Raw genomic sequence first — 15,603 nt, 5'->3', positions numbered from 1 at the left:
CATCAAATGTTCCTCGTTTGAGAAACTTTTCATTCCTGGAATCATCCTTGTGAACTTCCTCTGAATGCTCAACCAAAGCCAGCACATCTTTTCTTAGATGAGGAGCCCAAAATTGTTCACAAAACTCAAGATGAGGCTTCACCAGTCCCTTATAAAGCCTCAGCATCCCTGCTCTTCTATTCTAGACCTCTTGAAATGAATGCTAACATTACACTTACGTACCTCACCACCGACTCAACCTGCAAGTTAACCTTCAGGATGTTCTACACAAGGACTCTCAAGTCCCTTTGCAACCCAGATTTTTGGATTTTCTCTCCATTTAGAAAATATAACCATATAGCAATTACAGCACGGAAACAGGCCATCTCAGCCCTTCTAGTCCGTGCCGAACGCTTACTCTCACCTAATCCCACTGACCCGCACTCAGCACATAACCCTCCATTCCTTTCCTGTCCATATACCTATCCAATTTTGCTTTAAATGACAATACCAAACCTGCCTCTACCACTTCTACTAGAAGCTCATTCCTCACAGCTATCACTCTCTGAGTAAAGAAATACCCCCTCATGTTACCCTTAAACTTTTGCCCCCGAAATCTCAACTCATGTCCTCTTATTTGAATCTCCGCTACCCTCAATGGAAAAAGCCTATCCATGCCAACTCTATCTATCCCCCTCATAATTTTAAATACCTCTATCAAGTCCCCCCTCAACCTTCTACACTCCAAAGAATAAAGACCTAACTTGTTCAATCTTTCTCTGTAACTTAGGTGCTGAAACCCAGGTAACATTCTAGTAAATCCTCTCTGTACTCTCTCTATTTTGTTGACATCTTTCCTATAATTCAGTGACCAGAACTGCACACAATACTCCAAATTCAGCCTTACCAATGCCTTGTACAATTTTAACATTAATTCCCAACTCCTATACTCAATGCTCTGATTTATAAAGGCCAACATACCAAAAGCTTTCCACATGAGATTCCACCTTCAGGGAACTATGCACCATTATTCCTAGATCACTATGTTCTACTGCATTCTTCAATGCCCTACCATTTACCATGTATGTACCATTTACCATGTATGTCCTATTTGGATTATTCCTACCAAAATGTAGCACCTCACACTTATCAGCATTAAACTCCATCTGCCATCGCTCAGCCCACTCTTCGAACTGGCCTAAATCTCTCTGCAAACTTTGAAAACCTACCTCATTATCCACAATGCCACCTACCTTGGTATCATCTGCACACTTACTAATCCAATTTACCACCCCATCATCCAGATCATTAATGTATATGACAAACAACATTGGACCCAGTACAGATCCCTGAGGCACACCACTAGTCACTGGCCTCCAACCTGACAAACAGTTATCCACTACTACTCTCTGGCATCTCCCATCCAGCCACTGTTGAATCCATTTTACTACTTCAATTTTAATACCTAACAATTGAACCTTCCTAACTAATCTTCCATGCAGAACCTTGTCAAAGGCCTTACTAAAGTCCATATAGACAACATCCACTGCTTTACCCTCGTCAACTTTTCTCGTAACCTCTTCAGAAAATTCAATAAGATTTGTCAAACATGACCTTCCACGCACAAATCCATGTTGACCGTTCCTCATCAGACCCTGTCTATCCAGATAATTATATATACCATCTCTAAGAATACTTTCCATTAATTTACCTACCACTGATGTCAAACTGACAAGCCTATAATTGCTGGGTTTACTCTCAGAACCATTTTTAAACAATGGAACCACATGAGCAATACGCCAGTCCTCTGGCACAATCCCCATTTCTAATGACATTTGAAATATTTCTGTCAGAGCCCCTGCTATATATACCCTAACCTCCCTGAAGGTCCTAGGGAATATCCCGTCAGGATCCAGAGATTTATCCACTTTTATATTCCTTAATAGCACCAGTACTTCCTCCTCTTTAATCGTCATAGTTTCCATAACTTCCCTACTTGTTTCCCTTTCCTTGAACAATTCAATATCCTTCTCCTTAGTGAATACCAAAGAAAAGCATTTGTTCAAAATCTCCCCCATCTCTTTTGGCTCCACATATAGCTGTCCACTCTGATTCTCTAAGGGACCAATTTTATCCCTCACTATCCTTTTATTATCAAGACAACTGTAGAAACCCTTTGGATTTATTTTCACCTTACTTGCCAAAGCAACCTCATATCTTCTTTTAGCTTTTCTAGTTTAGCTTTCTTGAGATTCTTCTTACATTCTTTATATTCCTCAAGCACCTCATTTACTCCATGCTGCCTATATTTATTGTAGATATCTCTCTTTTATCTAACCAAGTTTCCAATATCCCTTGAAAACCATGGCTCTCTCAAACTTTTAATCTTCCCTTTCAACCTAACAGGAACATAAAGATTCTGTACCCTCAAAATTTCACCTTTAACTGACCACCATTTCACTATTACATCCTTCCCATAAAACAAATTGTCCCAATCCACTCCTTCTAAATCTTTTGCATCGCCTCAAAGTTAGCCTTTTTCCAATCAAAAATCTCAACCCTGGGTCCAGTCCTATCCTTCTCCATAATTATATTAAAATATGAATATATTGAATTATATATATTGAAACTATATAATTATATATTGTCTGCATCTTTATATCAATTACAAAAGTGCATGACCATGCATTTTCCAACATTGTGTATAATTTTCCATTACCTTTTATATTCTCCTAATCTGTATAAATCCTTCTGCAGCCTGCCTGTTTTCTGAACACAACCTGCCCTTCCACCAAACTTCATATCATCTGAAAACTTGGCACCAAAGCCATCTATTCCATCATCTAAATCACTGATATACAGCATAAAAAACAGTTCCAACATCAACCTCTGCGGAACAGCACTTGTCATTGGCAGTCAACCAGAAAAGGATGCTTTTATTCCCACAAGCTGCCTCCTACCGATCAGCCAATGCTCTAACCATGCCAGTAACTTTCTTGTAATACCATGGGCTTATAACTTGGTAAGCAGCCTCATGTGTGGCACGTTGTCAAAGGCCTTCTAAAAGTCCAAATATGCAACATCCACTGCATCCTTTTATCTATCCTACTTGTTATCTCCTCAAAAAATTGCAACAGGTTCATCAGGCGAGATTTTCCCCAAAGGAAATCATGCTGACTTTGTCCTGTCTCACCAAGTACTCCATAACCTCAGCCTTAACAATTGACTCCAACATCTTTCCAACCACTGAGGCCAGGCTAACTGGTCTATAATTGCCTTTCTGCTGTCTTCCTTCTTTCTTAAAGAGCCGAGTGATATTTGCAATTCTTCAGTCCTCTGGAACCATGTCAGAGTCCAATGATTTTTGAAAGATCATTACTAATGCCTCCACAATCTCTACTGCTACATCTTTCAGAACCCTTGGATGCAGTTCATGTGGCCCAGGTGACTTTTGTACCCTTAGGTCTTTCAACTTTTTGAGCACCTTCTCCTTTGTAATAGTAATTGCACTCACTTTTCTCCCCTCAGACCCTTTAACATCTGGCCCACTGCTAGTATCTTCCACTGTGAAGCCTGATGCAAAACAATCATCTGCCATCTCCTTGCCCTATTTTAATATTACTCCGGCCTCATTTTCTAGTGGTCCTATGTCCACTTTCATCTCTCTTATTTTTTATATATTTGAAAAAGCTTTTACTATTCACTTTGATATTGTTTGCTAGCATGCTCTCATTTTTCATCTTTTCCCTCCTAATGATTCTTTTAGTTGCTCTCTGTAGGGTTTTAAAAGCTTCCCTACCCACTGTCTTCCCACTAATTTTTGCTTTGTTGTATGCCCTCTCTTTTGCTTATACATTAGCTTTGACTTCCCTTGTCAGCCACAGTTGTACGATTTTGTTATTTGAATATTTCTTTGTTTTTGGAATACACATACCCTGGACCTTCCTCATTTTTCCTATAAACTCACACCATTGCTTCTTTGCTGTTATCCCTGCCAGTATCTCCTTCCAATTTACTTTGGCCAATTCCTCTATCATACCACTGTAATTTCCTTTACTCTGCCAAAATACTGCTACCTCAAATTTTACCTTCTCCTTATCAACTTTCAAGTTGAACTCAGTCATATTGTGATCATTGCCTCCTAAGGGTTCTTTTACCTTAAGCTCCCTAATCACCTCCAGTTCATTACATACTACCCAATCCAGTATAGCTGACCTCCTGAAAGGCTCAACAAGCTGCTCTAAAAAACCATCTTGTAGGCATTCAACAAACTCACTCTTTTGAGATCCATTTCCAACCTAATTTTCCCAACTGGCCTGCACGTTGAAATCTCCTATGACTATAATAACATTGTCCTATTGACATGCCCTTTCTATTTCCTGTTGTAATCTGTGGTCCACGTCCCAGCCACTGTTGGCAGGCCGGTATATAACTACCATCAGGATCCTTTTACCCCTGCGGTTTCTTAACTCAACCCACAAGGATTCAAAATCTTCCAATCCTATGATCAGATTCAACCTCTTTTGATCCTATCTTTCTAATGATTTGATGCCATTCTTTACCAGCACAACCATGCTACCCCCTCAGCCAACCTTCCTATCCCTCCGATACAACGTGTAACCTTGGACATTCAGCTCCCAACTACAACCATCCTTTAAACATGACTCAGTGATGCCCACAACTTCACACCTGACAGTCTATAATCGTGCAACAAGATCATCCACCTTATTTTTTACACTCTTTACATTGAAATTTAGCAATTTAAGTGCTGCATTTGCTACCCTTTTGATTCTGCATCCCTAATGCACTGATACTCACCTGGCTGGCTGCAATTATGTCCTATCATCTGCCTGTCCTTTCTGTCCTGTTCCCATCCCCCTACCAAATTTGTTTAAACCCGCCCACTAGAATATTGGCTCCCCTCAAATTCAGGTGCAACCTGTCATTTTTGAATAGGTCACACCTCCCCCAGAAGTGATCCCAATGATTCAAGAACCTGAAGCTCTGCCCCCTGCACCAGCTGCTCAGCCACACATTAATTTGCCAAACCATCTTGTTTCTACCCTCACTGGCTCATGGCACAAGCAGCAATCTTGGAATTCCTACCCAGGAAGTTTTGCCTCTCCGCTTTTTACCTAGCTCTCTAAATTCCCTTTTCAGGACCAAATGTTTAGAAATAATCAAAGATAAAATTTGCAGTCAATTGAACAAATATGAATTTTTAAAACCATTTTTAGAATCTGGGTGATACAAGCAAGGGCAGCATATATAGCCTATCCATCATTGACATCCAGAGTGTGATGGTGAGCCACCTTTTTGAACTGCAGCAGTCCTTCTGGTGAAGGTACTCTTACATTGCTGTTGGAGAGGAAGTTCTATTACTTAGACCCTGCAACAATGAAGGAACAACACTGCATTTCCAATTCAGAGTGGTGTACATCTTGAGGGGTATCTGCAAGTGCAGTACTTCTTTGAAATTGCTCTCTGTCTTTCTTGGTGAAAAAGGAGGTGATGCTGCAGTAGCCTTGATCAGTAACCACATCTTGTAGACATGCAGTCACTTACATCAGCAGTTGAAGAACTGATTGTTTAGGATGGTGGAAGAGGTGTCAATCAATTGGGTTGCTTTAATCCTTGATTGTTTAGGGGTGTGATTGAGTACTCTCCACTTGCCTGAATGTGTTCAGCTCCAAATACACTCAGGAAAACTATGAGCCCCAGCCAATTTCCAATGCTATTATCTGACCTGCTTTACAGAGCAAAGAGAGCTCTGGGGTTTATTGGCAAGAAGATGTGCTACTCCTTCTCACTTCATTCAGCAAAAAGACATTATTGTTATGTCAGGCCATCAAAACTTCTCTGAATAAATGATCCATTCTTCAGCATTCAAACACCAGAGTCTGTAATTGCTGAGAATAGGGATGTTGTTGCAGCCTCCCCCTCCTCCCGTTAGCTGTTTATTATCCACTATCATTCAAGACTAAATGTGACAGGATGGCAGGACTGCATAACTTAGTTGGTTGTGAAATTGTTTCGCTTTATCTAATGATCGGCACATTGGTCTTTATAAAGCAAAGTATGGGAGTGGGATTATGCTGAAAGTGTATAAGAAGACAAAATTTTGGGGTATTGTATGCAGTTCTGGTCACCAACTTACAAAAAAAGTTCAATAAAATTGTAAATGTACAGAGAAAATTTACAAGTAAGTTGACAGGACTTGAGGATCAGAAAACGTAAACACGAGGATATCTGCAGATGCTGGAAATTTAAGCAACACAAACAAAATGCTGGTGGAACGCAGCAGGCCAGGCAGCATCTATAGGAAGAAGTACAGTCGACGTTGCAGGCTGAGACCCTTCGTCAGGACTAACTGAGAAAGATAGTAAGAGATATGAAAGTGGGAGAGGGAGGGGGAAATCCAAAATGAGAGGAGAAGACCAGAGGGGGTGGGGTGAAGCTGAGAGCTGGAAAGGTGATTGGCAAAAGGGATACAGAGCTGGAGAAGGGAAAGGATCATGGGCCAGGAGGCCTAGGGAGAAAGAAAGGGGGAGGGGAGCACCAGAGGGAGATGGAGAACAGGCAAGGAGTGATTGTGAGAGGGGCAGAGAGAGAAAGAAAAGGGGTGAGGGGAGATAATAAAGAAATAAATAAATAAGGAATGGGGTAAGAAGGGGAGGAGGGGCATTAACGGAAGTTAGAGAAATCAAAGATCATGCCATCAGGTTGGAGGCTACCCTGACGGAATATCAGGTGTTGTTCCTCCAACTTGAGTATGGCTTCATCTTGACAGTAGAGGAGGCCATGGATAGACATATCAGAATGGGAATGGGACATGTAATTAAAATGTGTGGCCACAGGGAGGTCCTGCTTTCTCTGGTGGACAGAGCATAGGTGTTCAGCGAAACAGTCTCCCAGTCGGGTATATAAAAGGCCGCACCAGGAGCACCGGACGCAGTACATCACACCAGCCAACTCACAGGTGAAGTGTCACCTCACCTGGAAGGACAGTCTGGGGCCCTGAATGGTGGTAAGGGAGGAAGTGTAAGGGCAAGTGTAGCACTTGTTCTGCTTACAAGGATAAGTGCCAGGAGGGAGATCGGTGGGAAAGGATGGGGGAGACGAATGGACAAGGGAGTCACGTAGCGTGCAATCCCTGTGGAAAGCAGAAAGGGGGGGAGGGAAAGATGTGCTTGGTAGTGGGATCCCATTGGAGGTGACGGAAGTTACGGAGAATTATATGTTGGACCTGGAGGCTAGCGAGCTGGTAGGTGAGGACAAGGGGAACCCTATCCCGAGTGGGGTGGTGGGCGGATGGGGTGAGGGCAGATGTGCGGGAAATGGGAGAGATGCATTTGAGATCAGAGTTGATGGTGGAGGAAGGGAAGCCCCTTTCTTTAAAAAAGGAAGCCATCTCTTTCATATTAGAATGAAATGCCTCATCCTGCGGGCAGATGCAGTGGAGACGGAGGAGTTGCGAGAAGGGGATGGTATTTTTGCAAGACACAGGGTGGGAAGAGGAATAGTCCAGATAGCTGTGAGTCCGTAGGCTATTAGTAGATATCAGTAGATAAGACATCTCCAGAGATGGAGACAGAAAGGTCAAGAAAGGGGAGGGAGGTGTCAGAAATGAACCAGGTAAATTTGAGGGCAGGGTGAAAGTTGGAGGCAAAGTTAATGAAATCAACGAGCTCAGCATTTGTGCAGGAAGCAGTGCCAATGCAGTCCTTGATGTAGCGAAGGAAAAGTGGGCAACGGATACCCGTATAGGCTTGGAACATGGACTGTTCCAACAAAGCCAACAAAAAGGCAGGCATAGCTGGGACCCATACAGGTCCCCATGGCTACACCTTTGGTTTAGAGGAAGTGGGAGGAGCCAAAGGAGAAATTACTGAGAGCAAGGACTCTCTAGACGGAGGAGAGTGGTGGTAGAGGGAAACTGGTTAAGTCTGGAATCCAAAAAGAAGTGGAGGCGGTGGCGGATGTTGGTATATAGGCACTGGACATCCGTGGTAAAAATAAGGAGGTGGGGGCCGGGGAACTTAAAATCATTGAAAAAATGCAAAGTGTGAGAAGTGTCATGAACATAGGTGAGAAGGGATTGAACAAGGGGGGATAAAACAGTGTCAAGGTATGCAGAAATGAGTTTGGTGGGGCAGGAGCAAGCTGAGACAATGGGTCTACCTGGACAGGTAGGTTTGTGGATCTTGGGTAGGAGGTAGAAACGAGAAGTGCGGGGTGTGGGAACTATGAGGTTGGTGGCAGTGGATGGGAGATCCCCAAAGCTGATAAGGTTGGTGATGGTGTGGAAGACAATGGCCTGGTGCTCCTTAGTGGAGTCATGATTGAGGGGTAAATAAGAGGAGGTATCAGCGAGTTGTCACTGTGCCTTGGCCAGGTAGAGATCAGTACGCCAGACTACAACAGCGCCTTCCTTATCAGCAGATTTTATAGTAAGGTTGGGATTGGTGCAGAGGGAGTGAAGAACAGAGCATTCGGAAGGAGTGAGGTTGGAATTGGAACAAGGTGTGGTGAAGTCAATGTGGGGAAAGGTGAATGGGTTAGGACTTTATTCCCTAGAGTGCAGGAGAATGAAGGGAGATTTGATAAAGGTACACAATACAAATAATGAAGAGTATAGGCAGGGTTAATGCAAATAGGATTTTACCAAAGTTTTGATTTACATTTATTATCGCAGTATGTGTGCAGCATAAAACCCTGTGATTCGTCTTCCAAAGACAGCCATGAAACAATTCAATCTAGCACTGTGTTATTCGTTAACCACAGGCCATCCCGATCAAAATTGTCCAAAATAGCAACCAAAAAAAGGAGCAACATGAAACCAGAAGCACACCTTAATATTTACTACAGAGTCCAATCCACAAACTGTGCTGATTAAACCTTGCCTAATATCCAGGACTCCAGCACAACCCTCTGGCATGGAATATGTGTCAGCAGCTGAATAACAGCTTGGCATGGACAAGTGGGCTGAAGGGCCTTCTTCTGTGCTCTGTGACTCTGTTGTTCAGCATGCATGTATTTCTGTACTATAGCTCTTCATGACTGGTACCCATTCCAGCAACAACAAATGACAGTTATGCACTGCCTTGTGGTTATAGATTATGGTAGTGTAAACCTGCATTTTTGGTGTTGTTAATAATCCACAGTATCTCATGATGCCCAGTTTTGAGCTACCATATTTGAAGTACCACACAATAAAGTATGAACATGGGACTTCAGCTCCACAAGAAATAGGCAGTGGTTATTTCTACCACTACTGTCATTGTCAGATGAGTCTGCCACAGGCTAATTACTGAGGACAATGTCAAGTAAGTCTAGCTTTTGCCACAGATGGAATCTTGATTGGTAAATGCCAGGATGGATTTTTTAAAAGGCAGATCAAATCAAACCAACCTAATGTTCTGTTGAGTAACTAAGGAAATCATAATAACTGTATATTATAGACAAATCTGGGTGCCACAGTTTGGGAAAGCTGAGATGATTTCAGAGACAGTGCAGGAATGGTTCTAGAGATGAGAGATTATATTTTAGATAAGAAAAATAGGGGGTTATACTTGGAAAGAGGAGATTGTGAGAGCATCAGAAATTTAGAATAATGGAAGAAGATGTACCAAGGTGGAAAGAAAATGTTCCAGAAGGCTGATGTGTAAAGCACAAGAATCAAAAATACCCTGCATACCTTTTCTTGTTTTGTGAGTGAAATGTAGAAAATGTAGAAACAACTGTAGCTTTAAAAGGTAACTGAAAAAAAATAAACATTTTTAGGGTTATAGGCAGTAGATAAGCTGGATGAGTTGTATTTATTTTACACATGGCCAGTATTTCAATATTTCAATACTTCAATATTTGTATGGCTTCCTTCCTTGCTTTAACCTTCCTGGGAGTTTGTAAAAGTCAAAGATCTTCCAACTAGCTGAGGAATCTCTTTCCACATTAAATATAAAGCAGATGTCCACTGCTTTACCTTCAAAGTCCATTTAATATGTTTACGACTATACTATTTTTGCTTACCTTTTATATGTTTCTTGTGTTTTCCCCCCAAAAACAAAGATGTTAATAAGCAACTCACTCAATCTGTTTAAACTTATTTGGGACATGAAACTCTTCCTTCTAAAGCTCTATTTTTGGTTTTCTCTTCCTAAATATCTATATAAATGATATGGAAGTTAATACCAAAGGTATGGCTATCAAATTTGCTCTAATGTTACAAAGATGTATATAAAACAAGTTCTGTAGCTGACAAAAAAAGATAAAGATAGTTCGAGCAAACGGGCAGCCTGCCCTTCCGCGGTCTCGCACGGGAGAACGGGACTGAACGCGACACTGACACCCGCCCTGCCGCGGTCTCGCACGGGAGAACGGGACTGAACGCGACACTGACACCCGCCCTGCCGCGGTCTCGAACGGGACTGAGCGCGACACTGACACCCGCCCTGCCGCGGTCTCGCACGGGAGAACGGGACGGAGTGTGACACTGACACCCGCCCTGCCGCGGTCTCGAACGGGACTGAGCGCGACACTGACACCCGCCTGGCCGCGGTCTCGAACGGGACTGAGCGCGACACTGACACCCGCCCTGCCGCGGTCTCGAACGGGACTGAGCGCGACACTGACACCCGCCCTGCCGCGGTCTCGAACGGGACTGAGCGCGACACTGACACCCGCCCTGCCGCGGTCTCGAACGGGACTGAGCGCGACACTGACACCCGCCCTGCCGCGGTCTCGCACGGGAGAACGGGACTGAGCGCGACACTGACACCCGCCTGGCCGCGGTCTCGCACGGGACTGAGCGCGACACTGACACCCGCCCTGCCGCGGTCTCGAACGGGACTGAGCGCGACACTGACACCCGCCCTGCCGCGGTCTCGAACGGGACTGAGCGCGACACTGACACCCGCCCTGCCGCGGTCTCGAACGGGACTGAGCGCGACACTGACACCCGCCCTGCCGCGGTCTCGAACGGGACTGAGCGCGACACTGACACCCGCCCTGCCGCGGTCTCGAACGGGACTGAGCGCGACACTGACACCCGCCCTGCCGCGGTCTCGCACCGGAGAACGGGACGGAGTGTGACACTGACACCCGCCCTGCCGCGGTCTCGAACGGGACTGAGCGCGACACTGACACCCGCCCTGCCGCGGTCTCGAACGGGACTGAGCGCGACACTGACACCCGCCCTGCCGCGGTCTCGAACGGGACTGAGCGCGACACTGACACCCGCCCTGCCGCGGTCTCGAACGGGACTGAGCGCGACACTGACACCCGCCCTGCCGCGGTCTCGAACGGGACTGAGCGCGACACTGACACCCGCCCTGCCGCGGTCTCGAACGGGACTGAGCGCGACACTGACACCCGCCCTGCCGCGGTCTCGAACGGGACTGAGCGCGACACTGACACCCGCCCTGCCGCGGTCTCGCACCGGAGAACGGGACGGAGTGTGACACTGACACCCGCCCTGCCGCGGTCTCGAACGGGACTGAGCGCGACACTGACACCCGCCCTGCCGCGGTCTCGAACGGGACTGAGCGCGACACTGACACCCGCCCTGCCGCGGTCTCGAACGGGACTGAGCGCGACACTGACACCCGCCCTGCCGCGGTCTCGAACGGGACTGAGCGCGACACTGACACCCGCCCTGCCGCGGTCTCGCACCGGAGAACGGGACGGAGTGTGACACTGACACCCGCCCTGCCGCGGTCTCGAACGGGACTGAGCGCGACACTGACACCCGCCCTGCCGCGGTCTCGCACCGGAGAACGGGACGGAGTGTGACACTGACACCCGCCCTGCCGCGGTCTCGAACGGGACTGAGCGCGACACTGACACCCGCCCTGCCGCGGTCTCGCACGGGAGAACGGGACGGAGTGTGACACCTAAGTTGCCACCGCCTCAGACGCGACAACTTGCCTAACCGTCAACTCGGTCGAATGGAGAACGGGTCTGCGTCCAACACTTACCCAACGTCCCTCTGGAACGCGCGAACAGAAATGCGCGTGACACAGGCCCAGCCGCCACCTAGCGCGCGTCGGCCTGGCAAAACGCCGTCTCGCGCAGGTGACCAGGATTGCGCATGACACCAGTCCAACGGCCGTCTTTGCTGAAGGCGTGACACGCAGTACGAAAAATGGCGGCACTAACAAATAATCAAGAAGAGACCGAAATAATGCACCGCTATAAAGCGAATATTGCAATGAGCAATCCTGCTACCCCAATGGCTGTAGTAGATGACATAGATAATTCAGCACAGCCCGAAGTATATGTCAGTGTCCTGTGGCATAGTGGATATCTGGGGCTTGTTTACTACAGCGCAAATGAATGTACCATTTACATCATGCCCGATACCCCAGACTCTAAGGATTTAAAGTTACTGAAGAAAGTGCTGGAAGAAATCCAGCCCAGATGTATTTTAACAAGTGCAAAGCAAGACCACAATATGGCAGACTTCCTTCAAGCGATGGGGACCGCCAACAATGGAGAGGATGGGAAGCCAGAAATAGCTCTCCTCCCCAACATGGACTTCGGGCTCAATATCAGCAAGCAACGTGTGTTGTCAGCGAACCTGCCTTTTGTCCCCTCCCACTTGACTGAAGCGGAGAAGATCATGTACCTGGCATCAGTCATCCCATTCGAGTGTGCCACCATGTTGCGGGCTCTTGGAGGGCTTTTGAAGTTTATAGAGAGGAGGAGGATTGGAGTGGAATTGGAAGATCCCAATGTAAGTGTCCCCATTCTGGCCATCAGGAAATTTACACTGAATGACACGGTGCACATTGACCAGGATGCTTTTTGCGTGCTGCAGATTTTTAAGTCGGAAGTGCACCCATCTGTTTACAAACTGGCATCAGGGCTGAAAGAAGGACTCAGCTTGTTCGGTGTTATGAATCGCTGCAAATCCCAATGGGGGGCAAAACTGATGAGACTGTGGTTCATGCGTCCTACAAAAAATCTGGAGGAACTGGACAAGCGGATGGATGTCATCCAGTTTTTCATGCTGGCCAGAAACACTGAGGTAGTGCAGACGCTTCAGGACTGCTTGAAGCATATCAGGAATGTTCCAATGATTCTGAAAAGAATGATGCTATCCTACACAAAAGTGAGTGACTGGCAAGCCCTTTATAAGACAGTATACAATGCTGTGTGCATTGGAGATACTTGCAGGTCCCAGCCCAAGTCTGTAGAACTTTTTGCAAAGATCTCAGGGACTTTCACAGATGATCTCCATTATATTGCCAGTCTCATCACTAAAGTGGTGGATTTTGAAGGTAGCAATACCGAGAACAGATTCACTGTTCGGTCAAATGTGGACCCAGCTATAGATGAAAAGAAACGTAAACTGATGGGTCTATCAGATTTCTTAACTGAAGTAGCAAGGAATGAATTAACACTGCTGGATATCAGGATTCCATCATGTTGTGTCATCTACATCCCTCTGATTGGATTTCTTCTAACTATTCCACGCCTTCCAAGCATGGTTGACAAGGATGATTTTGAAATAGAAGGGCTGGATTTCATGTTTCTGTCTGAGGGTAGGCTTCATTATAGAAGTGCCAGAACCAAAGAGCTTGATACAATGTTGGGAGATTTGCATTGTGAAATCCGGGATCTTGAGACAGCTGTCATGTACCAGTTGCAGGCAAAGGTTTTGGAGAAGTCCAGAGTGCTTTATGATGTGATGGAGTATACAGCCCAATTGGATTGCTTAATTGCCATGGCTGTTGTAGCCCGAGAAAACAACTATGTAAGACCAAAATTAACCAGCAAGAATATAATCAACATTAAAGATGGAAGACATCCTCTCATGGAACTGTGCACAAGGACATTTGTTTCAAACCCTATCAATACTGGTGGAGAACATGGAAAAATTTCTATCCTTACTGGTCCAAATTCCAGTGGCAAAAGTGTATATCTCAAGGAAGCTGGCCTAATAGTGTTCATGGCACTAATAGGTAGTTATGTACCAGCCACAGAGGCAGAAATTGGATTAATAGATGGTATTTACACAAGGATCCAAAGCCGTGAATCAGTGTCTGTGGGACTTTCCACATTCATTATAGACTTAAATCAGGTGGCAGCTGCAGTTAACAATGCTACAGAGAGATCTCTGGTATTAATTGATGAATTTGGAAAAGGAACCAACAGTGTTGATGGCTTATCACTCCTTGCAGCTGTTTTAAGGCATTGGGTGAAGCAAGATGTGAAATGCCCCCATATCTTTGTATCTACCAATTTTCATAGTTTAGTTCAGCTTAACCTACTCCCAGTTACCAACCTAATACGCTATCTAACACTAGAAACCATACAAGATGGAGAGGAGTTAGTGTTTTTCTACCAGCTGAAGGAAGGTGTCTCCACTGACAGCTATACTGCCAATACAGCTATACTAGCTGGGATGCCACCACAAGTAGTGAAGCGAGGGTTACAGATTTCTGACCTGTACCGTAGAGGGCAACCTATCTGTCGTCTTGACTGCCCTTCAAAGTCCAACCAGTTTGAAACACATAAAGCGTTGGTGGATAAGTTTCTTCAGCTGGACCTCAATGACCCTAATATAGACCTGCAAGAATTTTTGAGTAAGGATATTTTGGCATATATAAATTCAGAACTTTGACATGCTTCCTGCTGCAGGCCATCACCTAAAACAAACCAAACACATTACTACCCAGTGTTTTTTAATAGATAAACAGAAACCTAGATTTGCAATTCTTCAAACACTTAGGTAAGTGTATCAAAATCAGTTAAGTTTGTAGATCCCAGCATTGTGACATTGACAATGCTGCAGGTAGCTCCACATGTGAATTGAAATGGAAAGAATAAAACAAATTTTGATTATAATTTATAAATATGTCTAAATTATTGCACACGCATGTAACGAGAGTGTCTTGGACCTCCAGGTGGTCCACAGCAGGAGTGATTGATAAGTTTGTGGCCAAAGAGAGATGAGTTATACAGCTCTTGTTACATGCATGTGCAGTTCAACTCTTTGAGTGAAAATACAGAAAGTTTGAAGTTAATAACTCAGCACCTTCAACCTTAGGCTATGAACTTATCAATCTCCCCATGCTGTGGACCACTTCTGGAGGTCCAAGATGCTGACTTCTACAAAGGCTGCTGGACTAAGTGTGTAAATGTAGGAAAAATAAATTTGCTAGGTTTTCTAAAATTGACTCCTTCTACCTTAGGCCATGAACTTATCAATCACCTCGCATATGTGAATTTAGTTAAGTGATATTTTATAACTACATTGAACTAAATTCTCTCTTGGAGAAAAATAATCAAAAAAATGGGCTTAGTGGAATGCAGCAGAGAGAGTTTAAATGGTCTATAGGAAAACCATTACAGATATTGAAGGGATTCCCTTTGTTTAGGGGAATGAGCAAAGAAGTGGCAAATGAAATACAATGTTGGGAAGTTTATGGTCATGCACTTTGGTAGAAGAAATAAGTGGGCAGACTATTATTTAGATGGAGAGAGAATTCAAAATGCAGAGATGCAAAGGGTCTTGGGAGTCCTTGTGCAGGATACCCTAAAAGTTAACCTCCAGACTGAGTTGGTGGTGAAGAAGGCGAATGCAATGTTGGCATTCATTTCTAGGGTATTGAATATAAG

The 15,603-nt window shown here is 45.0% G+C and overlaps 2 protein-coding genes across 3 annotated transcripts in view; both read left to right on the top strand.

Annotated features, from left to right (window-relative positions):
* Positions 1-11,671, top strand: part of zmp:0000000760 (mucin-19) — a 72,216-nt gene extending 60,545 nt beyond the window's left edge. The window contains exons 24-25 of the mRNA XM_059983463.1: positions 10,453-11,064; positions 11,111-11,671. Coding sequence (XP_059839446.1) covers positions 10,453-11,064; positions 11,111-11,671 — 1,173 coding nt within the window. The remainder of the gene's footprint in view (positions 1-10,452; positions 11,065-11,110) is intronic.
* Positions 11,672-12,148: 477 nt separating this feature from the next.
* msh5 (mutS homolog 5) lies at positions 12,149-14,777 on the top strand. Of its 2 annotated transcripts, XM_059981271.1 has the most exons (2): positions 12,149-14,341; positions 14,420-14,777. In XM_059981271.1, exons 1-2 carry the CDS (start codon positions 12,161-12,163, stop codon positions 14,603-14,605), a joined length of 2,367 nt encoding a protein of 788 aa, XP_059837254.1. In that variant the 5' UTR covers positions 12,149-12,160; the 3' UTR covers positions 14,606-14,777. The 2 variants fall into 2 exon arrangements, with proteins under 2 accessions (XP_059837254.1, XP_059837253.1); XM_059981270.1 differs by having other exon boundaries at positions 12,149-14,777.
* The last annotated feature ends 826 nt before the right edge of the window (positions 14,778-15,603 follow it).

The sequence above is a fragment of the Hypanus sabinus genome, chromosome 10 (assembly GCF_030144855.1).
Source record: "Hypanus sabinus isolate sHypSab1 chromosome 10, sHypSab1.hap1, whole genome shotgun sequence".
NCBI lineage: Eukaryota > Metazoa > Chordata > Chondrichthyes > Myliobatiformes > Dasyatidae > Hypanus > Hypanus sabinus.
The sequence above is the reverse complement of the archived record's forward strand: the minus strand, read 5'-3'. Positions and strand labels throughout refer to the sequence as shown.

Excerpts from the sequence above, each read along its gene's own strand:
- msh5 (XM_059981270.1), top strand. The coding sequence starts at position 12,161 with ATGCACCGCTATAAAGCGAATATTGCAATGAGCAATCCTGCTACCCCA.